This window comes from Eurytemora carolleeae, unplaced genomic scaffold, assembly GCF_000591075.1.
Source record: "Eurytemora carolleeae unplaced genomic scaffold, Eaff_2.0 scaffold70, whole genome shotgun sequence".
Taxonomy (NCBI): domain Eukaryota; kingdom Metazoa; phylum Arthropoda; class Copepoda; order Calanoida; family Temoridae; genus Eurytemora; species Eurytemora carolleeae.
This window is the reverse complement of record NW_019396054.1, coordinates 118,123-146,103: the sequence shown is the minus strand read 5'-3', so window position 1 is coordinate 146,103 and position 27,981 is coordinate 118,123. Positions and strand designations below refer to the sequence as shown.

The following is a 27,981-nucleotide window of genomic DNA, read 5'->3' as shown; positions in this document are numbered from 1 at the left end:
CCCCCCCCCCCCAACTGGAAAACATTGTAAGCTGCTAAAGATTAAACTTTAAATATTTTAGTAGAAAAACTTTGCACACGGTGATCTAAGGTTGCAAGCTTTCCAGTCTCCTGCAAAAATCTATGAGAATTTTGCCTTTCTCTTCTTGAAAACTAAATTGAAGAAACAAGTATTAAAATTAAAATTAAAACTAATTTAAAACTAATTTAATTCAGACCAAGACATTGAGACACTTTAAAGTTTATACATGGTGAGTCGAAAAAGTGTGATTTTATAAAGATTGAATTACAGAATCACAGAAAATTCGCAAAATTGTAATGGGAAAATTCGCAATTTTTAGTTCTGGTCTAATTTTTAAGGAAAAACTATTTAAATTCGCTAGTTCCTTTCTTCTTAGTATATTCTAAAGTATCAAATATACGCTGTTCAGTTGAAACCTTTAAAACTATTGAAAAACAATTTTTTTGTAAAAATTATACCAGACTGAAAATTGCAAAGTTTATAATAAAAATTTTGCAAATTTTTTGAGATTCTGTGATTCAATATTTTTAAAATTTTAGATATCGATAGAAATAGTATATTTACACATTTTTGTTTTTCTGAACTTTTGATTTTTTCTATAGAAAAAAATGTTCGCGGATTTTTTTTAGGCAATTGAAGTACCATATAAAACTACAAATTTTCAAAAAATATTGAAAAAACACCATACATGAGAGTTGCACTAAAAAAGGTACAATTTTTCACCAGGCGCCGCAAATCACACTTTGTTTTTGACTCACCCTGTATATATATACTTTAATATTGAATATTGATACAATGGACCCAGAAATGATAAAAACAGAAAGACGACATTAAAACATAACAAATGCTGTTCATAGTTTATAATTCTTTAGTTTTTAAAAACTGTTAAATTAAAGTTAAATCTATTTAAAGTACATTTAAATCATAAGAAATATTTTTATTACAATTGTTATATTTGCATTCGACTTTGTTGTAAAATAAACAATTAGCTATTTTTTCAATCAAACATTTGAAAACCTAGAGTTGAGCGTGAATTCCGTAGTCTCAACCATTTACCGTTGAAAGATAAGGTCGAATTGTTTTTTTCGAGCCAATTTACTGGGTCTTAAACCATGATACTCAACTCAAAGAAGCCATACTCATATCACAAGACTCGAGCATTATTTTTGTCTTAATGACAGCTTGACTCATAGATAAATAAATAAACATAGATAGCTTATGTACGCAAAATCACCAAGAATTGTACAGTCCGCGAACTCATACTTCTAGGGGTCAAAGTGTACTTCAATGATAAGCGGGGTGGTTTGGTGTTTTAATGAATTTCATAATTATTAACAACGCAGGAGTGAATTCTATTTTGAGAATATCAAATTATTTCACTGGGCAATATATCATATTGACGAGAATTGAAGAAGGACTAAACTAACTTAAATTTCTCTCTACAGAACTCATCTACACCACAAGTTCTCAATAACATAAGAACAGCCAATGTTCACAATCAACCTAGTTAATCTATATAATAGGAATATCTTTAAAACATCTCTGTTCATTTATATCTTTCAAGATGAAAAATGTCGTCCTATGCGCAATCTATCTTTATCTATGGCTTGACTCTCTAGAGATAATTTTCCCTATTAATTAATATGTATTTCATGCTAAGATGGCAATGCCTGTTACCCTTGAAATCTTTATCTGATCACTAATGTAAAAGATATTGTCGTTGTTTGAATTTTGAAAATAAGTTTTCGTTCAGTCAGTAAAAATGCGCAAATCGGTTCTCCTATTACGCTCCGAATGTTTTAAATATAAACTATTTCGGATTACTCACAAATGCATCATTGCAAGTATATTTTATTTACTTTGAACTCAGAGTTGAATCTACGAACCAAAATTGCGGAATGATTAATTGATTGTCGTAGAGAACGTCGTCTTTGTATTTACATTTTATACGTTTAATACGAAAAACGTAAATTCATCGCTAACTCAAATATTAAAGTTTTCATATTTTAGTATATAATAGCTAACACATAATGGTATTGAAATATGATACATTACAATTTTTTGGGCTGTTTGTTGCTGAAAAACGTCTAGTATAGTGTTTCAGACAAAGGGACCGTTCCTTTGCGCTCGAATTCTGAACGAAAAATCGGCTTTTCCTCCGGTCATGCAGATGCAGTAAGACTAATACCAATTAACAGCTGATAGGTTATTTAGTTTACTATGAAATTACCCAAATAAGTGATCGGTCCCTTTAGTGATCGGTCCCTTTAAACCTCAGCCACTGCCTTTACTTTAATCAAAAATAGTTTGATCACACAAATATAAAATAGAATAAATATAAAATAGAATAAATATAAAATAGAATAATCCTATTTAGAGAAAAATGGATTCACCGTTGCCTGGTGGTGTTGGAGAAGACAGAGGTGTTGGAGTTGGAGGGGGTGGAGTTGGTGGAGGGGGAGTATTTCAACAAAATGCTAAAATCGGATTCTCTGCTCTAGATAATATAGGAATAAATTCTTTAATAAAAAGCACGACACTTAAGCAAAGAAAAAAAAGATGTTGCTTCAAATGCAATCTTTCATTTGTGTATGCATTAAATGTATCAAAATAAAGATTCATTGCCTAGATAAATTAGAATAGATTGTTCATGCAGACTGTAAAGCTAAAAATTGTACAACCCTTTGTACATCATGAACTTGTCATTTGAAGAGGTCATTGAATACGTTTTACTTCTCGGGGTCAATCTGTAGAGTATTTTTTTTACTAATTTATTTAAAGAAGTTTATTAAAATTAGGCCTCACCCATTAACTTTTTAGCTTTTAACCCTAAACAGGCCTGGCCGGCCCTATGGTTTTTTTTTGTCCTAGCACTCTCATTTTTGTCACTATTATCGTCACATTTTGTGACTTTAAATGAATAGTTAATCTAAAGGATTTTTCTGTCAATTTTTTTTTAATGCATAGGGTAGGGTACAGGGCGGTAAAAAGTCCGGTCTGTGTAAAAAAAATCTAAAATGGCCCTTAACTTTTTTGTGACTAAAGCTACAGATCTAAAAATTATATTTTTAAAATTGGATTTAGACACATGTGTCACAATTGGATATCTGTTTAAAAAAATACAATTTTACCTTTTTTTTTGGCTTTTTTTCAACCTTCCCTAGAGCCCAACTATTAGAATTATCTGTCAATTTTTTTAATGAGCTGGCGTTGAAAAATTGGTCTATGATTATGCATTTTAATTCTATACCTATTCTCTAAGGCCTTTTTTTAATGGGAGTGGCGTGGGACGCTCCCCCCCAGGCTATTCATAGATTCAGACCCCCCAGCCTTTATAGTAGACTGTCGCCCTGAAATTCGCCATTAAAAATCGTTTAAAATTTGTGTAAATGAAAGTAAAGTTTAAAAAATCTCTTTATTAATGAGCCAACAAAATTGAAAAAATTAGGAATACAAAAAAGTAAATCTTATATTTCATTCAAGACAACTTGAAGAGAGATCCTAAAATAAAACAAAATTAGGTTAAAAAAGATAAACAAAAAACGGTTCAAACAAATTGAAAATGGGTAATTTCCTAGAGAACGATTTTTTGACCAACCCTTCCCCCCCTCTCCCCGGGCCCCCCCTCTTCTATTAATTTTGTACATTGTTATTATTGGTATGGGGCCCCAGCGCCTGGCCCCCTACCCAGAAATTTTCTTCACCTAACCTAACTCTAAAATAATAAAAAATAAATAACAAATAATTATTCTGAAAGCATGTACAAAATTGATAGGAGGGGGAAAGGCCTGATGGGGAGGGGGCCCCCAAGCCTGTCCTAGCTGCAGCGGTCGGCCCAGAAATTGTATAAAATAAAATGGTAATCATACCGAGATTTTCACTGTCCACATGTTGATTAATTGACACATAGAATTCGCCAAAGTATTGCTATCATCCCAAGAGATTTAATAGTTTGAAAGGTCTTCCAACTTTAATGTGTTCTTTGTGTTTAAGGGGAGTCTGATTGTCATCATTATCACTCACATATTGGTAGCAAGCAGCAACTAATCTTCGTTCTTATCCTTTGAAATTCAACTTTTAACTAGTATGTCTGCAATATTTGTAAACAAACCCCCATAAATTTGTACAGAGTACAAATATACTTGCCGCAAACCTTTATATCCAATGTACTGCATGTCAGTAGCTAGTCCATAGCTAAATTGCTATTTTCAATTTCAACTGTAACCCTCCGGTATGGTGAAGACGACATGAACAATCTATTCTAATTTATCTAGGATTCATTGTCACAAACTCTACTTTTCTACTCCCTATATATTTCAAACCTGATGGCGTAACTACGAATCTTTCTAAATCGAAATCAAAGATTATAATATCAAATATTATCAGTTTATTTACATTTCTTAAATTATCTGGAATTTTTGCCACAAACTTAGATTTTCTAACCCTTACATCCTTGCAACCCAATTTTGTAGAACGTACTTAGATATGTCATACTGTGAATTTTGGTAGTTAAAATAATCTAAGTTTGAAAAGGTTTACACCATCTAGTTACATATATAATATAGGGAATAGAAAATTTGAGTTTGTGGTAATTTACACTATCTAAAAGAATTGAGTCTTTGCCACAAACTCTGATTCTTTAATCCCTACACTTTGCAACCCAATGTCAGACCCTAGATGATATATTTCAAACTCTGGGATTTTGGTAGATAAAATAATATAAGGTAGAAATATCAAAGGTTTACATCCTCTAGTAGCATAATTTAAAAGTATTGTAAAATTTCAGTTTGTGGCAAAGACTCAATTTATTAAAAAAAAGAATTATTGACGAATAGATATGGTTTTTATCAAACAGGAAGTAGACATGATGGAGGCATGTCTGGGAATTCAAAATTCAGGATCGGACAATTTTAGTAAAATATTCAGGATCGGACAATTTTAGTAAAATATTCAGGATCGGACAATTTTAGTAAAATATTCAGGATCGGACAATTTTAGTAAAATATTCAGGATCGGACAATTTCAGTAAAATATTAAATGGATTGTTCTGATATTGGGTGGAAGTGTGTGTGCCAAAAAAACTTTTAAATCGAATAAATTTATTAATTTTCATAAAAAGTATAATTTTGAAATTAAAATTTATCATCATAACCCAATCTCCGCCAGATATACTAAAAATCCAATGGCTCACCACTGTGGGCTGTGGAAGGGGGCATCTGGGGGGGGGGGCTTAACCTAACCCTCCTTCGGTACACAAGTTTAAAACCTGACATAGGTACTTAAAAATATTCGTAAACCTCTTCAAAATTTTGACAAGACAAGACCATGGGAAAATCAAGAGTTAGATCCAAGTTAGAACCAAAACAATAGATTCAATGCAAATCAAATTTTCTGTAAATCGCAGGATATTCAACCCTCGAATGGAGCAAATATTTGTGGCAACAGAAAGTTCAGGTATATTCTACGATAGTAACCAGAAAACATTATATGTAAATGTAATTCAAAGTCACCCTCCATTTATAGAGTCCAATTTACAAATGAACCTTCTTAAAATATATTTAAGCGAATTATAGACTTATAACAATGGTTTTTTTTTTGAAAATCCGTTATTTTAAATTTTGGTTTCTCTACAAAAGTGACTTGCGGAAAAGAAGGCAATAAAGATAATTGTCAGAATTAAAGACGGTCTAAGAAACCTAGATGAATTTTTAATCAGACGCTCTCCTCTTTTATACAAAGGATCGCTTAGAATTACGTGGGCAAGGGAGGGGTGGCTGCTCCTAGGATTTTCGAGTACAATGTGAAAATTTATCCAACCTTTTATGAAAAGTCCTTTAAAAACCGAAAATTGAATAAGTGGCTCTGCTACCCCTTTTTTACTGTCTTTTTTTTGGATATTTGCAGAAAAAAATCGCAAATTCCCGTCCAAGTTGCCTGTGGCGATCATATAGTTTTGATTAGCCAAATTGACAACATTTGTTTCAGCGTATACATTAAATAGTATTGGTAAATGTAAAAAAAATCTTCTTTTTTAGTTCGATACATTGAGGTTTCATTTGAGCTGGTGTAATACATCTCAACATCTTTATAAGTTTTGTTATTTTTCAAGTTTTTTTTGCATGTTGCAACCATAACTCCTCTATTGAAGAGCTTTCGAGAAGAAGTGTTTGAATGTCTTACATGTAATTAAATAAATTTTATTTTCTAATACTTAAAATCAAATCTAAATCTTAAAATATTGTATTAGTATTGTCGAATGAATTTGATTTTCTCCTTCTGTCTAGTTCACATTGGACCTAGATAATGACCTTTGCAATAAGTTCTATGAGGGTAATCCTGTGAAATACGAATACAGAATTGATAAAAAGATCTAACTTGCAGTCTACAGAGTTTAAACTAAAACTTATAATCGCAAAATTTTGGGTTTAATTCAGTAAAGAAAATGATTCTGTATTTTTATTTATTTCTATTATCTTTTCAACCCGATTAGAAAATTAGAATTTGTGGCAAAGATCCAATTTCTCACTGAATAATTTTTTAGAATTTAATTTTTTATTGATATCACGCACCTCTGAAGCCCTTTAGTAAAAGTAAATTGAACTTATATGAAGCATAAAGTTTGACCGCGTCAACCTTGTTGCACCGGCTATAGTCTTGTCCATAGAGCTAGGTACAGTACAAAATGGGACCGGAACGGTTGACCAGACTCGGAAATTCAAATGTACTACGGCTGCCCGTGATATACAGTTTGTATTGAATCTGATTATTACAGAAACAAACTCAAGAACTGACGAGGGTCAATCCAGCCCAAGATATATTTTCAATAAAATGTGGAACTAACATCAATATAAATATGAGGTTTGGTTCATCATTAAATTTTAAAATTTTAGATTGTTTGATCAGAAACTGCTTTCTGAACACACGACCTTTTGAGATGAGCATTGTGGACAATACAGGAATAGATATTTCAGATTTTTATAAATATGAATTCATAACTTCTGATTTTATTTTTCTTAGAATCTTTTATGAAACTTTACTTTATATTACTGAAGGAAAGACCAACATAGATTCAAAAAATCACACGTTAATATTGCGTACACACAGTACACATCTTTTGGGGTCAAACTGAAAAAAAACCTTATTCAACGATTAAAGACGGTTAAAATCATGACTTTTAAAGGCTAAAATTGACTGTTTTGTTTTTCCATTTTATCTTTGTAAAAAATATCATATTTACTTTTTAGGAAATCTTGTCATGCATATAGAAAGGTAAATATTAATTAAATCTTTTCGTTTTTTTTTATGTTTTTATTCGATGTTTATCAGTCCAAAGATAATTTCACAGGAACAATTAAAATTGATTGAAGTCAATTAATACAATGCATTTTTATTTGACACAGTTTTCACGCAGATACAAAACTCTCAGGAGCTTACCGGAATATTTTGTCAAGAGTTTCCTAACCCCAACATTTTTAACAGTAAGCCAATTTTTTTTTCGAATAAGGATTGTTAAAATTAATATCATGGCATGTAAAGATATTTATGAAAAAGCTGAGTTAAATAAAGAAATATTTTGCTTCCCAATTTTATCTTAATTGTGAACTAAGTTTCATAAAATTTTTAAACCTTTCCAAAATTGGAAATTCAAAATGTTTTTATGGTTTGTAAAATTTAGACCTTTGAAATGTGATGATTGCTGTTGGTTTTGCTGTATGCAGGAATTAGAGGTATAAAAAATAAAATTGTATTTTTGAAAAATAATTCAAGTTCTGTTTACAATATTTTATGACAGAAAATCAATTTAGGTGGCTCTAATTTTATTTACTTTACGTATTTAAGCCTATAATTCATATTCGGCAACGTTTTCTTTCCAAAGTTATACGTACCTTTTTTACTGTACCGTACCTCACTGTACTGTACCTAACCTCACTGTACTGTACCGTACCTTACTGTACTGTACTGTACCTCACTGTACTGTACCATACATCACTGTTGTACTGTACCGTACCTCGCTGTAATATAACGTACCTCACTGTACTGAACCGTACCTCACTGTAATGTACCTAACCTCACTGTACTATACCGTACCTCACTGTACTATAACGTACCTCACTGTACTGTACCATACCTCACTGTACTGTACCTAACCTCACCGTACTATAACGTACCTCACTGTACTTTACCGAACCTCACTGTACTGTACCTAACCTCACTGTACTATAACGTACCTCACTGTACTGTACCGTACCTCACTGCACTGTATCTAATTTCTCACTTTACTATGACGTACCTCACTGTATTGTACCGTACCTCACTGCACTGTATCTAATTTCTCACTGTACTATACCGTACCTCACTGTACTGTACCGTACCTCACTGCACTGTATCTAATTTCTCACTTTACTATGACGTACCTCACTGTATTGTACCGTACCTCACTGCACTATTTCTCACTGTACTATACCGTACCTCACTGTACTGTACCGTACCTCACTGCACTGTATCTAATTTCTCACTGTACTATACCGTACCTCACTGTATTCCACCGTACCTCAATGTACTGTTATTACAAGGGTCCATATAATTCCATTTCTGATCCCAAATGGGATCGGGGTTGAAAGCACATTTAGGGACATGGAAGTACACTTTATGTGTCATTGTGTACTACACTTCAGAAATGTGTACTGCATTTAGGGTGTTAAAAGAAGTAAATATTATGATTTAATATAAGAGATAAATTATAATATACAGAAAAAGAAACACTCCCTTGCAGTAAACATTCTGCAGTATGGAATTTTTTCTACAACTTGACATTATACTACAATTGTTTACAATAACAACATGATTTATTTCTGCCCCTAATACCAATCAATCAACATTTAAGATTGATCAGATGGAATTATATGGACCCCTGGTAATGTACCGTACCTCACTGTACTGTACAGTACATCACTGTACTGTACTGTACATCGCTGTACTGAACCGTAAATTACTGCACTGTACTGTACCGTACATCAATTTACTGTCTCGCATTTTACTGTAATTTAATGTAACGCACCGTACTGTAACGTACCGTACTGTACTGTACTGTACTGTACTGTATTGTATTGTACTGTAACGTACCGTACTGTACTGTACTGTACTGTACTGTATTGTATTGTACTGTACTGTACTGTACTGTACTGTACTGTACTGTACTGTACTGTACTGTACTGTACTGTACTGTACTGTACTGTACTTTACTGTACTGTACTGTACTGTACTGTACTGTACTGTACTGTACTGTACTGTACTGTACTGTCAAATCAAATCAAATCAAATGTATATATTTGTCTCAAGTTAAAAATATAGAAAATATCGTTTTTTAAAACATATTCATGAAAATTAAGACGGGGAGGCATTGATAGCCAGGAGCTGTTTAACACGCAGCCTCCCACTGGAGAGTCAGTTTTTCAATGATGCTGACTTGAGGAGGTGCTGCTGGATGTCATGCTGCTCATGGGGTGCAGGGAGCTGGAGCTACTGGAGAGGATACAGTTCATAAACGTACAGGAATCCGTCACTGTACTGTACTCTACTGTACTGTACTGTATTGTACTGTACTGTACCGTTTGTTTAGATGTTTGACCCGGCTGGGGAAAAACTGTACAGCGTGGAGCAAGAATGGGCATTTTTCAACAACAAAATTGCGCTCAAGGTTGGAAATTAATAAAAATCTTCCCCACAGTTAAATTGTTCTATTTTAATTCTACTTCAGTAGCTGGTGCGGCGATTATATCAATACAATGAAGAAATGGTTTGAAAATGTCCCAACATTTTTTTGTAATGAGATATATTTCTTTAGGATGGAGGAGGGGAGGTTCTAATGAGAATACACGGGGAGGTCTGCGTTATAAGATGCTGCAGTAAGTCTCTTAAAAGTATTTTCTTTGTTTATTTAATGATTATTGATTTTTAATGTTTAGGTGACAGAATTTTCAGCATTTTAACACCCGACCTAAATCAGGTTAAAATTCAGCATTATTAATTAAATTTTTTTTTTACAAAGATTAAGATTTTTATAGACGACTATGTAGAGACACAGAACATACTTGCCTCAAACTAAAATCTTCCAATCCTTATATAGCCTTCGGAACATTTCAAGTTTTGATAAATTAAATAGTAAACGTTTAAATAGTCAAAGTGTTAAGATTATAGTATAATTTATATATTTTATGATTGCATAGTATTTAAAGAGTTATGTAATGCAATCTTGTCCTTTGTGGGGAAACCCTGTAAAAAATATATAACATTTGGTCCGTTAGTCGTAGATAAAAAGTGCATTAAATTGCATCTTCTACCTTGAAATGTTTTTTCAATATTTTCGCCTTAGAAACCCCTCTGTTAAAGAAACCGAAGCTAAAACTTTTATGTATGTAGAAAGCTCCAAAATGACCAAAAACGCCAGAACACATTTAAAAAAAAAATTTCAGTGCAAGGAATTGAGTCTTAGGACTAGGAGGGAGTGACAACAATTATCAAAAATGTCAAAAATAAGAATTTCCCAGACATTTGAGGAATTTCCCAAATGTCCAGATATTTGGGCAATTTCCCAAATGCCTAGGTTTTTTGGAGACATATCCAGTCATTTGAGAAGTTTCCAAAATCTTTAAAATATACCACCCTCAAATACCTATAGGAATTTGGAGAATTTCCCAAATGCCTGGGTATCTGGGAAATTTCCCAAATGCCTGGAAATTTCCAAGATACCCAGGCATTTGGGGAATTCCCCAAATACCCAGATATTTTAGGAATTTCCCAAATACCTAGGTTTTTGGGAAACTCCCCAAATGTCCAGTCATTTGAAAAATTTCCAAAATCTTAAAAATAAACCACCCTCAAATACTTAGAGGAATTTGGGGAATTTCCCAAATGCCTGGCCCAAATACCTATTTAAGGGTGGTATATTTTTAAGATTTTGGAAATTTCTCAAATGACTGGAAATTTCCAAATACCCAGACATTTGTGGAATTTCCCAAATGCCTGGGTATCTGGGAAATTTACCAAATATCTGGGTATCTGGGAAATTTTCTCAAATGCCTGGGTTTTCGGGAAGTTCCCCAAATATCCAGTCATTTCAGAAATTTCCAAAATATTAAAAATAAACCACCCTCAAATAACTATAGGAATTTGGGGACTTTCCCAAAAGCCTGGGTATCTGGGATATTTCCCAAATACTTACAGATATTTGAGGGTGGTATATTTTTCAGATTTTGGAAATTTCTCAAATGACTGGAAATTTCCAAGATACCCAAATCCCAAGATTTCCCAAATGCCTGGGTATCTGGAAAATTTCCCAAATGCCTGGGTATCTGGGAAATTTCTCAAATGCCTGGGTTTTTGGGAAATTTCTCAAGTATCCAGTCATTTGAGAAATTTCCAAAATCTTAAAAATATACCACCCTCAAATACCTATAGAAGTTTGGGGAAATTCCCGAATGCCTGGGTATCTGGGAAATTTCCCAAATGCCTGGGTATCTTGGGAAATGTTCCAAATGTTTATTTTAAAAAAAATGTAAATGCTGTCGTGTCATGAGTCTTAGTCACAAACTCAAAAATTATAATTTTGGAAGCTGATATTGTAAACCTTTAATATTTGCTATAGCATAAGTCATGAGTTGGAAGCTGATATTGTAAACCTTTAATATTTGCTATAGCATAAGTCATGAGTTGGAAGCTGATGTTGTAAACCTTTCATATTTGCTATAGCATAGGTCATGAGTTGGAAGCTGATGTTGTAAACCTTTCATATTTGCTATAGCATAAGTCATGAGTTGGAAGCTGATATTGTAAACCTTTAATATTTGCTATAGCATAAGTCATGAGTTGGAAGCTGATGTTGTAAACCTTTCATATTTGCTATAGCATAAGTCATGAGCTTGAATACCCAAGGTCTACGACATTGGATTGAAAAGATTTAGGGCTTATAAAATCAGAGTTTGTGGCAGTAACTCTATACCATTAGAGCATTAAACACAAAATTTAAATCCGACATTTTCCTATTATTCAAGATTGGAGAGATCCGTAAGAAATGGTCTGGTTGTGGGAAGGAAACCTTCACAGAAGCTGATAATTTTACAATTGAATTCCCTGTTGCATCAGATTCAAAGGTCAATCAAATGTTTGTGATTTTAAAGTCAATATAAAGTTCAGATTTCAAGGTCAATTTTTAAATATTTTAAAAAAAGGGATTTGTCGACACAGTTTTCCTTTTTTGTTTCTGCTGCAGCATAACTTTTGCATTTATGACGTTTACTGTCTCTTCTATAACCTTTTTGTTCAAGACAGGCAGCTTTCTGCTTACATCAACAATACTCTTAAAATCATTTCTGCCAATTAATCTTTCTAAAATAAAATATTTGATTAGACTAAAATGGGAATCCTGGGAGCTACAATTCTGGTAAACTACATGTACTTCGAGAAGAAGGGAGGAGAATAATGCTAGTGTTCACGACCTTTATCATAAACTTGCTGGACATAGGGCTTAGCCCGTTTAAACTTTTTCTAGCCGTTTCGTTAACAGTCAGTTTCAACTGTTAAAAAATGTAATAACGGAACGTTCGTTTCTTTAACCGCACAGTGTAAAAATGTCTTACTGGTATCAAATGAATCCTACAGGTTTTCTCTACAATATTGTACTTTCAGTTCAACTACCATGACTAGCCATTCTCTCCCTTGAAACATTAAAGGTCCATTTTGAGAAATTTAGGGTTTTTTATGCTAACAGTATTTCGCCAAAATATAAGTCATGAGATACATCGCAAATTTTATAATTTATAAGTTTGAATTTATTACATTATGCCATTTTTTCTCTGGTTTTTTTTTATCCAAAACCAGTTTTCTCTGGTTTATCACCAAAACAAGTTTTCTCTGGTTTATCAACCAAAACAAGTTTTCTCTGGTTTATCAACCAAATCAAGTTTTCTCTGGTTTATCAACCAAAATAAGTTTTCTCTGGTTTATCAACCAAAACAAGTTTTCTCCGGTTTATCAACCAAAACAAGTTTTCTAAAGTAAATGAGCATTTATTTATCCTTGATCAGAGAAAATATTTTGCATAATTTAAGAAAAGCTAACTTTTCTAGCACGCAATTTTGAAAACATTTTAATTTCTTGTTGAGTCTCTGAAAACTTTGAACCTTTAAAACGAACCTTTTTTTTGCCCTTTTAAATATAGGAATTAAGTGACAAAGAACGAAAAGTTCCGGCTCAAATTTTAGGTTTCAGCTTGAATGCCACTTCTGACTTGATTTAAACCTGAATTTAAACCTGAATTTAAAACTGGGTTTAAATATTTAACTAGCCAAAATCGACGAGTTAAAATTTAAACCCAGGGTTAAAATCTTGAAATCCCGCATTTTCCAAATTAGTCTATCAATCAATCATCATTCAGTTGAGAGAGCGGCATTCAACTTTAAGTTATATTTAAAAGTGAAAAGTTGAAAACCTTGATTGAATAAATTTGACGTTTTAGATTAATCAATGTTCGCATGTAAACCAAAAAAACAGTTGTAACTGGAATTTTTTCTGATTGGTTCAGATTTTTCCCGGGAAATTTAAATTTCCCTTCAGGGTTATATTGAGAAAGTTTAATATTTAAGTAGCAACTCATTATTTTGCAGAACTTTTAAGCTATAACTTAAATTTCGCGCATTCTTCAGTTTTAGACTCAAGGCAACTATGCTTTCCAAAGTGTGGTCTAATAATTGATGGAAATATAAAAAAATCTAATGGTATTCACAAATTCTTGGGTCAAAACGAGTTAAAAGTTTTAATTCACATGTTTGTTTCGAAACTTTCGGACACCCTTTAAACTTTAAATGTTTGCGATCAAATAAGAAAAATTGAAAAACTTTAACTAAAACTAAATGTGTTTCAATTCAATTCAATTCAATATTTCAATTCCATTATCTTAAATTTAATAGATTTTCTGAAATTTATTTTTTTCTTGAAATAAATGATTTAACGATCTGTATGCTATTTTTATATGTATTACAGTTTTTTTAATGTTAAATATATGAAATAAATTAAAATACAATTAGCCAGCCACAGGGCCAAAATGGCCACTGCTCCCTTTCAAATAATAAATTGGTTTTATTTTTCGTAGATATATATTTACAAGTAGATATATTAAAAGCCTTAAATTTAAGAATTATTAAGTTCATTAAAATCTGTCATGGAATCTGTTATGAAGCGTAATATAGACCTGAAAGAACTTAGAAATGAAAAGCCAAGATTGAGTGGAAGAACGAAGCATGATTGCACACAAATTATATTTACATTACAACGTACAAACGATTAGTGTTGGACCAACATACACTAAAAATATTCGAAATTATTATTCTTCCTTAAAACTCAAATTATTTTTCTAAAAGTGTTTTTGATTCCACGGGCTACGCCATGCACTTCAGCTAGTTTTACTCAAATGGGAGAAAAATATTAAAAAAAACATGCAATTATTGTAGAAAAATATTGCAGGTATTTATTTAGATTTAAAAAAAGATCTATTAATCGTGATAAATGTACATTGTACAATATTTACAGTGTTCAGCTGAGAGGGAAATACTGGGGGACAGCAGACTCACCAAATAGGTTAATTTTAGGAACATGATGAGGCCATTGTCTGAAAATATTAAATATATTTTAGGAACATGATGAGGCCATTGTGTGAAAATATATAATATATTTTAGGAAAATGATTAGGCCATTGTCTGAAAATATTAAATATATTTTAGGAAAATGATTAGGCCATTGTCTGAAAATATTAAATATATTTTAGGAAAATGATTAGGCCATTGTCTGAAAATATTAAATATATTTTAGGAACATGATGAGGCCATTGTCTGAAAATATATAATATATTTTAGGAAAATGATGAGGCCATTGTCTGAAAATATTAAATATATTTTAGGAACATGATTAGGCCATTGTCTGAAAATATATAATATATTTTAGGAACATGATGAGGCCATTGTCTGAAAATATATAATATATTTTAAGAACATGATGAGGCCATTGTCTGAAAATATTAGATATATTTTAGGAACATGATGAGGCCATTGTGTGAAAATATAATATAGATTTTAGTTAGAAAGACTCTAAGCGTAAGTTCAACTGACCCTCAAAGCAAAGACGACAATGTCTGATTCAAAGCGATACCCTTGGAACCCTTATCTAATCAATAATGTTAAAGAAATGGTCGTTTTTCTAACTTTAAAACTGTTCAATTCTGGTGATAGTTCCTATATGTTTTCCTGCAGCAGAAATCAGGTAATTTTTGTACGAAACCAAAAGTTGACGATAATCAGTTTTCAAAATTATAAACATTGATATCTAATTCATATCCGGATTGAATCATGCATTGTCATCTTTTCATGGATATAAGCACTTATTGATGAAGTTTAAGATGTTTAAAAATTTGCTTTTAAATACAAAATGTTACACCCGTAGGATTAGTTAAGCCACTTGAAAACCAAAAAAACTTTGAATGTAAATAATGTGTAATTCTTAAATGATATTTTGATAATTATGGCAATCAAAATACTAAAGGATGTTTGAGAAATAACTGAATAAATTCTTAAATGATATTTTGATAATTATGGCAACCAGAATACTAAAGGATGTTGGAGAAATAACTAAATAAATTCTTAAATGATATTTTGATAATTATGGCAACCAGAATACTAAAGGATGTTGGAGAAATAACTGAATAAATTCTTAAATGATATTTTGATAATTATGGCAACCAGAATACTAAAGGATGTTGGATAAATAACTGAATAAATTACGTATAATTATTAGTTATGTCGTCTCTGAAGTCTCATCCTTTGTGGGTAACCTGTATATGGTAACGATTCTATTTGTTAAGAACCTACTATTTACCTGCGAGCAAATATATATCCTAGTATTATAAAGAGAGTGAACCCCATCACTATTACCGCTAGAACAGTCAGAACCTCAATTCCTTCACAACCATTCATTACCAGGCTCTTATGGCTCTCCAATAGAAGCTTGATGGACTTCAATCGTTTAATTAATGTATCATACTTTTAGGCAATCCGACTTTTTCAATCCGACTTGCCACAAATCTTTCCTTCGATCATATCAGTTGCCACAAACCTTTCCTTGGATCATATCAGTTGCCACAAACCTTTCCTTGGAGCATATCAGTTGTCACAAATTTTTGTTTCAACATTTTTATGACAACTCCCATGTTCCAAGGGAATTTTTTGGAATGATTAAATTTTGCACGGAAAAATGTCAATTAATATTTGTAAACATGCAAGAATGTAAACAAAAAAATCCTCTAACATTTCGTGGAGAACGGTTAAAAAATGTTGACCTGAATAACAACAGCTCTGAAAGTTAAAATTGTTTTATTAAAATAGGCGCCCTAAAAGACCAGCACTGAAATTATGAAAATACCCTCTGATAATTTAAATGTCAACTTTTCAGGGTTATTTAACCATGGTTTAGAAAAATTCCAACTATATGGTAATGCTTCGAAGTTTTCATTTTTCTGAGTTAAAAATATTTTATGACATTACTTATAACAGCCACAAAGTTTTCTTTAATGAATAATTTCCTAATGTTTGATCACACTTCATATCTGAGGCAGCATTTAATACCTTGAAGAAAAAATATCAACTATTTATAACTCTTATAAAATTATAGCTTGAAATTACCAATTTTCCCGCCAATTCCTGTGGTCCAGAACACGTGACGTCATTGATCCAGGTAGAGTTAACCCCTGTGGAGAGCCAGGCCAGCTCGCAGTCACATTCCAATGCGTTTCCTGATAGTAAAATTGAGTTTTTGTCACAAACTCTAATTTTTTTTATGAATTCTGTAAGATTGAAATATGAAAAGTTGCATATGCACCATCATTATGGGTTGCAAAGATATAGGATAAGCATTAGGCAAAGACTCAATTCCTTTCTAGAGCATACCTTCTGTAACTCCTTTTACTGTGCAATTTTAACCTTCTCAAAACGGATTGAAATGCAATGAATTTTTAATTGTTAAGCTCTTTAAACCCATTATAATTTAAAATACTAGGAATTTGCAATCTTCCCGGGATCCTTTTTATTACTCATATTTTTGGCATTTAAATGTTTTTTTTTCAAATCGCCATTTTTTCAAAATACATACAAAAATTTTGAGTTAATTGGTTTCGCCGATGGGACGTTAATTAGAAACAAACAGACAAAACAAACCAAATATTTAAAAGCAAATTCAAAATATATTTTTCTACCTCCGATAAGAAGTTCAGAGAGCTTGGACCAGTCAACTAGCTGTTGAGATATTGTAGAAAGGGAATTTCCAGAGATATAGAGATATCGTAACTCCATTAATGAAACATCCTAAATTATTTAGTGAAACCCTTAATAACGAATACATCGAAAAAATTCATCAAATGTCGTATTCTTCACTTTCTGATAATGAAATGTTGCAGATATTTAGTTTTTTTTAATTAAATGATTATATGGAACTCTTTAACACTGTTCCCGCAAATTCATGGGCTGTTTATTTATTTTCGCAAATACTAAAATTTACCTAATAAAGTGTAAAACTCATTAAAAAATTGTCAAGACGACATTTGATAAATTCTTCCGATGTATTCGTTATTAAGGGTTTCACTGTAGTAAAACCAAAAGAACTTTAAAATATCTCAGTTATTGAGTTCCTTGTTGGAAACCTTTTTAGATCAGAGATGAGATTTGAAAAGATTAAACCCCGGCCGGTAAAACAGTCTATTTATATACGCTCAAGTAATTCTAATTTATGTTAAAATTACCTTAACACAGTTCCTGGCAGAAATTTATTTTCTTTTGCAAATGATTGTTCTGTAAATCCTTCGGATCTTATTAAAATGTTAGTTAAGAAACAAATAAAATATTTTGATGTACCATTGGAACATGCATGGAAAGTTCCGGTTTTACAAGAACTTTTAAATACAAGAATGAATAATTTATATGTTGAAGGATTCGATGATTACGTAATAACTGAAATGATAAATATGTTATGCAATGAGTAATAATCAATGTTGTCTATTTGTGCATAATTTTGCATATTTTTCTCTTTTCTTGTGGAAACCTGTATTTTCAAAAATTTAATTAAACAAGTTTAAACTACACCGTTTATATGTGTATTTTTATCTTTGTGTGTGAGTAAATCTTTATATATATATAATAATATAATATATGTATATAATAATAGTTCCTTTGAAAAAACTGGATTTAGTTCAAGCAAAGGATTTGAGACTTTTGCCACAAACTCAATTTTTCTAATCCTAAAATCTTTGCAACATGATGGCGTAAACCTTTGATATTTCAAACTTGAATATTTTTATCTAACATAATTTATAATTTGGAATATAGATCTAACAGATTTGTGCTTCACAGTTATTTGAAATTACAGTTTGAATAGAATTATATCCTCTGATTGGTTGTTACGGGACTCAGATTCCTTTGATTGGTTGTTACGGGACTCAGGTTCCTTTGATTGGTTGTTACAGGACTCAGGTTCCTTTGATTGGTTGTTACGGGACTCAGGTTCCTTTGATTGGTTGTTACGGGACTCAGGTTCTTGGACTTTAAGAGCTTTAGATCGTGTTCATTTAAAACTATTCATGTTTATAAAAACACACCATGAAAAGGATATTCGAGGGAAAAAGTTGAAATTGCCAAAGTTTACAAATCTAAAAAATTGAGTGCCCCGTTTATCATTGGCAGAAGCATAATTCTGTTCAACCAATTAGACTTAATTAAAGAACTAGGGATCCTCGCTATTTGCTGAACTACTAAACTAGTTCAAAGATTAAGAAAGTAGTCACTTATTAAATCACTTATCAAATAAAATTATTCTGATTACACTGCACAGTTGACACGTTTTTTATGTTCATTGGAGTATTAAAATTCATAACTTGAGTCTAAAAGTCTCACTGCATGTTTACCTGGAATAAATTATCCTTAAAGGCCTGAGGATGAAAGTGCTTGAGGTTTTCATTATCCCTTTAATTATTATGATTAAACAGACCCAGAGTTTTAAACTAGACAAACTATACAATATCTTCCAGAGGGTACTGCGTTGGAAATCGGACATTGCCAACATTAAAGTGTAAATTGAAATTACGCTTACAGTCCCTTTAATTAAAGCTATTAAATCCAATAACACTCTATATCTGTATAATCAGTTTGCCTGCAGTCTAATGTCTCTAGGGAGTGAAGATCATGGAAAGCAAGAGCATCAATGTCTTCTAGAGTAGGCATACTGCTCATCACTGGAGTCAGGATAATTTTAAAACACCATAATTTTTAGGTATTAAGTCTTTTGCCAAAAACTCTGATACCCTATTTCTTTGAAACCTTTCGTCGTAGACCTTAGATAGTCGAAACTATGAATTCACTGACAGATATGTGAAGAATTCATATAGCTGTATCTGACCCATCTAATATATACCACGAAAGTTAGTTTGGTCAATAAAATAGTATTTTAAAGAGACATTCGTTTTGATAGAATTTTTGAAAACGTTGATAGAATCTTTGAAAACGTTGAAAGAATCTTTGAAAACGTTGAAAGAATCTTTGAAAACGTTGAAAGAATCTTTGAAAACGTTGAAAGAACTTTTGAAAACGCTGAAAGAATCTTTAAAAACGTTGAAAGAATCTTTGACAACGTTGAAAAAATCTTTGAAAACGTTGAAAGAATCTTTGAAAACGTTGATAGAATCTTTGAAAACGTTGAAAGAATCTTTGAAAACTTTGATCAAATTTTTAAAGCTTTGAATAATTCTAACATCAAGAAAAGTCATGCTAAACAGTTTGACCAAATATTTTTTGTATCGAAAATCAGCCGACCCATTTTTCTTTTAATAGATAAAAAGAAGTAGTTGAAGCACCTGGCTACAGGGCATTAAAGATAAATTAGTTTTAATTTATTTTAGAATTATAACTTGAATACATAGATATTTTACGAGGAAAAAATAGAGTTTTTTAAATCCTTGAAGATTTTTTCCAAAAGTAATATGTGTATTTCTAAAGCAGAGAATAAAATTTAGATTATCAAAATCTTTATCATTGTTAATGAGAGTTACAGGTTAATAATTGTTAAATTTAATTTATTTAATATTAATTGAATTATCCTAATTTTCCTAATGTTTTTAATCCATAAAGTCCATGAAATGCATGTGATGAAACCGATTTAATGGGATTCTCACTCAAATCCAAAAATTCTAAAAATGTAAATATTTCTCAAACTAATTTAAAATTTTGCGTTTCAAGAAACAATTGAAGCATTTAACCTGTGATATTTAAATTGCAGTAAACGAACATTTTTGAGGATTTCTGATCAAGCAATAAATGTCGACATTTAGACATTTTTTCAATTTCAACCGATCGCTTCAGCCCAAACATCTATATATAAATTTGGCTTGTCTGTTTGTCTGTTTATCTGTCTGTCTGTTTGTATCCAATAAACGTCAAAACGGCTGAACCGATCGGGCCCAAATTTTTTGTGGGACATCTAGGGACCCCAGGGAAGGTTTATGAATGATTGAAATTTTAAAAATTGGTGTTTTAGAGGTTTTTAATTTTGTAAAAAATTTAAATTTTTGAAAATCCGCGAATTTTTTTTAAAAATCCGCAAAACTTTTTTATCTTTGTTTTGAAATGTAAACAAAAAGAACATGATCACAATTTAAATAGAAGATGGGCGCGAAGCGCCCTAAAAGCCTAGAAAGAAGGGCGCGAAGCGCCTTGAATTTCTAGTAAATAGATAATTTACCTAAACTTGCTCTTGTATCAAAAAGAGCAGTAGTAGGAATGTAGTCTATTTGATTTTTGCTAAAAATGAAGCCACAGTATTTTTGAATGTCGAAAATGTATACAAAATGATTTGAGTTTTGGCTAACATAAATTTTTGATAAATGTGAACCATTAACTGCAGTATTATAACTTCCTTTACTGTAATGAAGACCTCAAAACATTTAAGGTTTTCAAAACATTATCGAAAATTAAGAATTTCGACACAATCTTAAAAAATAGAAATTTTTTTAAAGGCTTTCTTTTTTCCTGAGGCGTAGTTCAGTAAGAAATTTATTGTTATGAAGAAAATCTATATGAAGACGATCTAAAGAACAATTGCTGAGGTCAAGGTACAGTAGTGCACTCAGTCTAGACAAAAATAAATTTATGAACGCGGCATTTATTAATTAAATTTGAGATCAAAATACGACTTCTTCGAAAGGTATTGTTACGGGGGGGTGGGGAATACCTTTCAGAAATTTTAGAAATTAAATACCGTCAAAATCACATATTGTCACTCACATACTCATAGGCAAGATGCTTAAATAGATATAAAAATGCTTAAATAGATATTTCAATTCTTTGTTAGCATATCTTAAAACATTAAAAGGATACTCCTAAAACGTTTAGAACTATTTAACAGTTTTTCTCTAGGCACATTAAACTTCAGAGGAATATAAATAAAAATATAATTTTGTTAGGCATATGCAGTGATATTTTTAGGGGGACGAATAGAAATTCCTATTTTGCAGTGGGCCCCGAAAAAAATGAAAAATCGAAAAATTATTTTACTATACCTAGAAAGAGGACTTGGTTCGATACCATCAACACCTTTCAGATCGTTGTATGACAAATCTAATCTAGAGATCAGAACATCTTTATTTAAACAGTGCTAATCAGAAACTAGAGAATAGAAAAACGACATTACCGTGATATTAACGTGAATTTAATGTTGTTTTAAAGCTAATATCTTAGCTATAGTAAGTTATTAAAAAACTTATTAAGTGAATAGGGTCTGTTTATACTGCACAATTACTGTTCGTTGGACTAATTAAAGTCATAACTTGAGTCTAAAAGTCGACTTCCAATTCCAGATTTTTCTGGTTATCACTGTTATAGTTTCTTTTGCATGTGGTACCAATAAAACAGTGGAATAGAAAGACGACTGTAAGACTCAAGTTAGTTCATTGAACACAGAAATTCCCAGTTAGGAAAGACCCATTTCACTTATTAGGTTGATGTGTAAGCTATTGTTAAAACTGTTTGCTTTCTGAAATCATCAAGTAAACAATGTTTAAATATCGTCTTTCTTTTACAGTTTTATGGGTCTAATTTTCCTTTATACATAGTTAGAAATATATATATATTTATATATATATATATTACAATAATTCCTTCTTTCCAACCTACCTCTTGTTCTCAACTAGCCCTGTGATCATGACAATAATTCTAACTTTTCTTTCTAAAACCATCTGCCAGAAACTGGGCATTGCCTTCACTTTCGGAGCCTAAAAGCAAACAAGTTTTCCGGAAATAGATGTTTACAAATAATTATATTAAAATGAAAATATAAGTTGAGTGGGTTGACTTTAATAGGGAAAACTTAGTTTCTCGGGAAAGCTGTTTCCCAAGCTATACTGCAATTTCCAACAGAATCTTTTGTAGGAAAAAGATAATATTTTAACAATAAATAACAAGAAAGGAATCGAGTCTTTGCAACAAATCCCAATTTTCTAATACCTATATATATCTACAACCAAATTAAAACCTTTGATATTTCAAACTTTGATTTCTTGATATAACAGAAGTCATAGTTTGAAATATCTAAGGTCTATAACATTGGGTTGTTAAGATATTGGGATTTAAAAATCAGAGTTTGTGGCAAAGACTCAATCCTTTTTGAGATATAGACCTGAACTGCCAGATAGGTTTGTTTGAAACCATTGAATTTAATGTCAGATGCATACACATACGGTAGAGGAACCTCACCTTAAAATAATCACATGTTAATGGGACTGTAAGCGTAATTTAAAGTGACAATACCAGTTTCACAAAGGTACCCTTGGAACTTTATGTGACCAATAATGTGAAATATATCGTCATCTATCCATAGTTTTTAAGTAATTAGTTCTGATCATTTCTAAATGTATTCCTGCAGTGGAAACTTGAATGTCACTTTTGTAGAGAACCCCCAAGTAAAAATAATCATTTTTTAAAATCAAAAACATTAATATTTTACTCATACTGTTAAGGGTTAAGCTGTTAAGGGTAACATTGGCATCTTTGCAGAGAAAGTCATTTGAAATTACAGTAACAGTCCCTTTAAAGGAAATTCTTTTTGTTGTGTTCAACTTATCAAAAATTATCAAAGACAGTTCTACTTATTTATCACTTTGATAGTTCTACTTATTTATCACTTTGATAGAATTTAAAGGTCGTAAATGAGCAGCCTAAACATATTTTCTTCTATTTACTTTTTGCAAAGCTTACCTGTTTACGATATGTTTAAGGTTTAACATGTTTTATCATGATGGGATAGATATAAGAATTTTAACTTTTAAACTCTGTGAAACAATCATCTATTTTTTGAAAGCAAAAACAAACACACTAAGAAAACAATGATTTTTGACAGGAGCAAACCAGATTACACAGTGGTTATTTTCCTCAGCATAAAGTATAAGTTACCTTTAGGCGTATCTAGCATAACAACATTGGAATCAAAGGGTAAAATATTTTTGTATCTGTTCCTTTGGTTCTTGACTACCTCTGGACTGGTAGCTAGATTAAAAGTTTGTTTGGGTTCAATCTCTTCACTGGATATTATATTCAATTTTTCAAACTCTTTATTCAAATTCACAATGTCGTCCATTTTGAGTCTCACGGCAGAAGAAATGTCTGTTACTTTTTCTTTTTTCTTGTGAAGATCTTGCAGGGAACTAGTAAACTTGAATTGCATATTTTGAACCTTGTCCCTGTATATAGAGATGGGCATCGTCTTTGTCATCGAACATTTTTGAGAACGAACGAATTTTTTCATGAACGATTTTTAAAAACGAACAAAAAAATTAAATATGAACAATTTAAAATCGTTTAAGAATACAAGTGAATAAAATGATTGTTCTTTTTACTGAATGAACGAATTTTTCAAAAGATTTTGAAAAAACAATCATTTTTTACTGAACAAACGATTTTTTGAAAAACGATAGTTTATTTACTGTAAACGCATTTTTCCAACAATCTTTTGAAAAAACTATTGATTTTCTTAATGAACAAATGATTTGATTGAACGAAATATTTTTATAAAATAACACTTTTACTTAACGAACGTTTATACTAAACAATCATTCACTGAGAAAACGAAGATTTAAATAGAAAATAACCAAAATTATTTTTTTTTAACGATTGAAATAAAACGAAAGAAATGGGGTTTTTTTTCACGAACAATGAGCGCTCAAAATGATAAAAAAATGCGAACACGCCCATGTCTCTACCTGTATATAAACAGCAACACTCCAATCAGAATCAAAGTTAATAGCAGTGCCGTTACAATTCCCATAGGGAGCAAATAGCCTATTTCCTCAGGAGGAGAAATTTCAATATATTGATCAGAATAGCCTTTGACTCTACATCGCTTGTTCATGAATTTCTCTGCCGGAATAATAAATCCATTATCTGATCTAAACCTTTCATTAAACGTTTCAGGAACCTTTGCCTTTTTATCAATACACTCTATTTCAAGATCTAAAAAAGCGCACTGCCTGAAAGAAAGATTAAGAATTTCCAATGTAATATTTCCTAAATATTTCAAATTAAATTTCGGATGATAGCTGTGAACTAGAGAATTATTTTGCAAGACGATTTGGAAGGATTTATAGCGGCAGTAGAGTTTGGATTCTATCCTAAATCCTGCTTTAGTTCCTGAAAGTTTTACTCCTTGGAAAAATGCTTCAGTAAAACATCCTTTCAAGCTGTCAACTTGTTCATCCTTTAACCATAATTCATGTGTACTGTCATCCCAGGCAAACATAGGTTCTACAGGAGGTAGCTCTCCACCTAACTCAAACATCTGTGTCAATCGACTTTCATCATCATACTCACGATCAGTCGCCACATCAAGAAACTTACCAAGCACGTTGAGTGTAAGTTTATCATAAGATTTAAATGATTTACATTGTGCCTGTTCAGAGATATTCAATTCTTTGGTTTCATGAAGATCTTTCATTGAAATTTCAAGCTTCTCTGAGACAATTTCTTTTTGGTAGCCATTGGAGCTTATCCAGATCTTGACTTTGATGTCCGGACAATTGAATTCATTTAAAACTTTTAAAAAATCAAGTTTCTCCAGCTTAAGTTTTCCAACAGATGTTTTACTGATTTGTATCAAATTTGTTTTATTTTTGTACTTTTCTGATATTTTCCTGAGGAGGTCGCGCTGAGCATTTATTCTTAGTATAGGTATTTGAACATCAGATTCTGAGCAGTTCTTCATTGCAAGCATGAAATCTCCAGTAAAGCATAAATCTCTGATATCTACTATAATCCTTAGCAGATTGAATATTGGTGGACCATTACTTGTAACGTATTCATTGTTGGAGTTAAACAACTGTATACTGTTCTCTCGATAAGAGTGCTTTACCAACAATGACGTATTCAAATTTTGGGACAACAATATGCTATCTCTTAATGATGTTTTGATAAGGAACGAGACATGTTTTGGATTTAAATCCTCTTCATACTTATAAAAATCTAATTTTCCTGAAGCACACAGCAGCTCATCTTTATTCTTCTTTATTTCAAAGGCGAAGTATAGTTGAAACAAATACGCTAGAAGTAATAATACCAAATTAGTTGACATGCACGCCATTATCATTCAACTGACAACAATTCTGTTCTATGATAAGAAACATTTCCTTAAATCTACTAAATTAGGCAAAATAGTTGAATAATTGGGAAAATGTTATAAATTTTAGTTTTTTGTCGATATTTAAAAAAATCCTCCAAAATGTAAAAGACTCCATTGAATCAAACATAATGTTGATACAATAAAATTTAAGTTTTTATGTTGAAGCCTATTTACTATCAATATAAATATATCCTCACACAATTTTCACCAATATAGCTAAAAGACAGAGATTACAACTTTTTACTGTGATAAAAATTGCTTTTCATATAATAATGACATAACATTTTTTCAATAAAATATCTTTAAAAGTTTAACAATATACATTGTTCATTTTTTGAGAACTATTAAACCTTCAGAATAAGATCACAAGAAGTGAATTTGAACCTCTGAAAAAAATGCCAAAATAGATATTTAGCCGTCAGACCTCAGAATATACAGGGACTAAGGAGGCTAAATCCCCCTCCCTCCTTGAAAAATGTAAACTATGGACTCTCCCATTGGAATGTTAAAAAAGTTTCTTCTTGGCCAAATTCCTGCACCCCTGATAGCAGCAGCTTTTTTCCATTTTTTTGTGGACTAACACAGTTTTATACCAATTTCTTGAGACAGGAACATCAGATATAACTTTAATGGGTTAGGATCAAGAGCTAAATGTGAATAGCTTTCAGCCTATACCCCCTTTCATTTCTCCTTTACAGTCCCTTTAAATGGAATATTACTGAATTATGTTGACGTTGAGCTCCAAGCCTCTCTATAATCAAGTTCAATGAGACTGATAACGATACATTATTAATTCATCATGGAAACCTTTAAACATTTTTCTGTGCAAAAATGTTAGTGATCGCCATGTTTTCCAATCTGAAATTTAACAAGATATCCATTGTGATTCTCTAAAAAAGTCACTTGTTAATTCATGCAACAGAGAAAATGACGGAAATTGGCATAATTGATCTCATTTACAGTTAGAAAGCAATAAAAAATTAGGGTTTGTTATATCTATATATAAATTTAGCTTGTCTGTCTGTTTGTTTGTCTGTTTGTCTGTTTGTTTGTATCCAATAGACGTCAAAACGGCTGAACCGATCGGGCCAAAATTTTTTGTGGGACATCACGTGACCACAGGGAAGGTTTATGAATGATCAAAATTTCAAATATTTGTCTCCATCAAAATTTGATCTTCATTAAATTTTTAAAATTTTGAAAATCCACGAAATGTTTTGTGAAAATCCGCGAATTATTTTTGTTTTGTTTTACGATGTGAACAAAGAGAACATTGTTCACAATTAATTTAGAAGATGGGCGCGAAGCGCCCTCTAAGGCTAGTGTTGTTATAAATTAGCAAATAGTTTCAGCTGAAAGTGAGATGGGTCTGTGCACACTGCCCAATTGGTGTGTGTTCATATTTACTGGACTATATATAAAATCAAAATTTAAGTCTAACCGTCGTCTTTTCAGTCTGAATATTTCTGGTTCCCACTGTGTGTTAAATTAATACCCGGAAACTAATTAATAATAATTTAAACTTGAAATATCGACCTTGTGTCAACTTGTCAACCTGTCAACCTTTCAATCATTTTCTAGGGATTCTGGTTTAACCTGCATCATCCAGAGCTGGTAATATGTAATATATATAAATCTAATAAAAGCATATTCGATAAAAAGCAACCCCCCCCCCGGTTAAGATATTCAAGTTCAAATCATTGAACTGGGTTTAAAGGGACTGTCGTTGATATTTAAAGTCACCCTCCGTTCCACAACGATATCCTCTAAACCTTCTGTTAATCAAAATTTTGGAAAATGTTGTGGTTTTTATACATTGAGAAGGGGATAGTTCTAATATATGGCTTCCATTGTTTCTTTTGTAAAAATAATCAATTTTTAAAGAGATTAATGCCTAACGTCAGGGATATTTCATCCATTCTTGATGAAAAAAGCGTATTAAGGGTACCATTGTGCATCGGACTTCCTCCTTTTTTAAGAACTAGAAATTCAAGGCGCTTCGCGCCCTTCTTTCTAGACTTTTAGGGCGCTTTGCGTTTATCTTTTATTTAAATTGTGAACATGTTCTTTTTGTTTGCATTTAAAAACAAAGAAGAAAAATTTGGCGGATTTTTAAAAAAAAATTCTCGGATTTTCAAGAATTAAATTTTTTTTACAAAATTAAAAACCTTTAAAACACATTTCTTTTTTTTTATTTTATCATTCATAAACCTT

At 31.5% G+C, this 27,981-nt stretch overlaps 4 protein-coding genes across 5 annotated transcripts in view; 1 reads left to right on the top strand and 3 right to left on the bottom strand.

Moving 5' to 3' along the window:
• The window catches only part of LOC111706351 (uncharacterized), a 26,195-nt gene extending 21,895 nt beyond the window's left edge, over positions 1–4,300 (bottom strand). The window contains exon 1 of the mRNA XM_023479224.1: positions 4,175–4,300. Within this exon, the coding sequence (XP_023334992.1) occupies positions 4,175–4,196 (22 nt within the window). The 5' untranslated portion in view covers positions 4,197–4,300. The remainder of the gene's footprint in view (positions 1–4,174) is intronic.
• Positions 4,301–5,273: 973 nt separating this feature from the next.
• On the top strand, positions 5,274–13,369 carry LOC111706345 (phospholipid scramblase 2). The gene is made up of 9 exons (XM_023479197.1): positions 5,274–5,475; positions 6,912–6,977; positions 7,266–7,290; positions 7,697–7,748; positions 9,641–9,718; positions 9,866–9,926; positions 9,987–10,027; positions 12,072–12,170; positions 12,428–13,369. Exons 1-9 carry the CDS (start codon positions 5,397–5,399, stop codon positions 12,497–12,499), a joined length of 573 nt encoding a protein of 190 aa, XP_023334965.1. The 5' UTR covers positions 5,274–5,396; the 3' UTR covers positions 12,500–13,369.
• A 1,153-nt stretch (positions 13,370–14,522) lies between these two features.
• On the bottom strand, positions 14,523–21,749 carry LOC111706336 (leucine-rich repeat neuronal protein 3). Its single transcript, XM_023479186.1, has 11 exons — positions 21,662–21,749; positions 21,132–21,233; positions 20,845–20,903; positions 20,213–20,293; positions 19,261–19,342; positions 19,016–19,073; positions 17,315–17,423; positions 16,746–16,855; positions 16,646–16,688; positions 15,943–16,024; positions 14,523–14,683 (listed from the first exon to the last, which is right to left on the bottom strand). Exons 5-11 carry the CDS (start codon positions 19,338–19,340, stop codon positions 14,608–14,610), a joined length of 558 nt encoding a protein of 185 aa, XP_023334954.1. The 5' UTR covers positions 19,341–19,342; positions 20,213–20,293; positions 20,845–20,903; positions 21,132–21,233; positions 21,662–21,749; the 3' UTR covers positions 14,523–14,607.
• Positions 21,750–22,261: 512 nt separating this feature from the next.
• On the bottom strand, positions 22,262–25,925 carry LOC111706320 (uncharacterized). Of its 2 annotated transcripts, XM_023479175.1 has the most exons (5): positions 24,783–25,925; positions 24,356–24,512; positions 23,550–23,836; positions 22,777–22,853; positions 22,262–22,372 (listed from the first exon to the last, which is right to left on the bottom strand). In XM_023479175.1, exons 1-5 carry the CDS (start codon positions 25,732–25,734, stop codon positions 22,271–22,273), a joined length of 1,575 nt encoding a protein of 524 aa, XP_023334943.1. In that variant the 5' UTR covers positions 25,735–25,925; the 3' UTR covers positions 22,262–22,270. The 2 variants fall into 2 exon arrangements, with proteins under 2 accessions (XP_023334943.1, XP_023334939.1); XM_023479171.1 differs by having other exon boundaries at positions 24,356–25,917.
• Positions 25,926–27,981: the final 2,056 nt, after the last annotated feature.

Coding starts and splice junctions, on each gene's coding strand:
- LOC111706345 (XM_023479197.1), top strand. CDS start 5,397: ATGCAAATCAAATTTTCTGTAAATCGCAGGATATTCAACCCTCGAATG. Junction 9,927..9,986: donor CTGCGTTATAAGATGCTGCA/GTAAGTCTCTTA, acceptor TTTAATGTTTAG/GTGACAGAATTTTCAGCATT. Junction 10,028..12,071: donor TAACACCCGACCTAAATCAG/GTTAAAATTCAG, acceptor CTATTATTCAAG/ATTGGAGAGATCCGTAAGAA.
- LOC111706336 (XM_023479186.1), bottom strand. CDS start 19,340: ATGAGCAGTATGCCTACTCTAGAAGACATTGATGCTCTTGCTTTCCAT. Junction 17,424..19,015: donor TTAAGGATAATTTATTCCAG/GTAAACATGCAG, acceptor TAAATAATTTAG/GATGTTTCATTAATGGAGTT. Junction 16,689..16,745: donor AGGAATTGGCGGGAAAATTG/GTAATTTCAAGC, acceptor TTTTTCTTCAAG/GTATTAAATGCTGCCTCAGA.
- LOC111706320 (XM_023479171.1), bottom strand. CDS start 25,734: ATGATAATGGCGTGCATGTCAACTAATTTGGTATTATTACTTCTAGCG. Junction 23,837..24,355: donor GTGTTGCTGTTTATATACAG/GTAGAGACATGG, acceptor CTCTATATACAG/GGACAAGGTTCAAAATATGC. Junction 22,854..23,549: donor TATGCTAGATACGCCTAAAG/GTAACTTATACT, acceptor GATTATTTTAAG/GTGAGGTTCCTCTACCGTAT.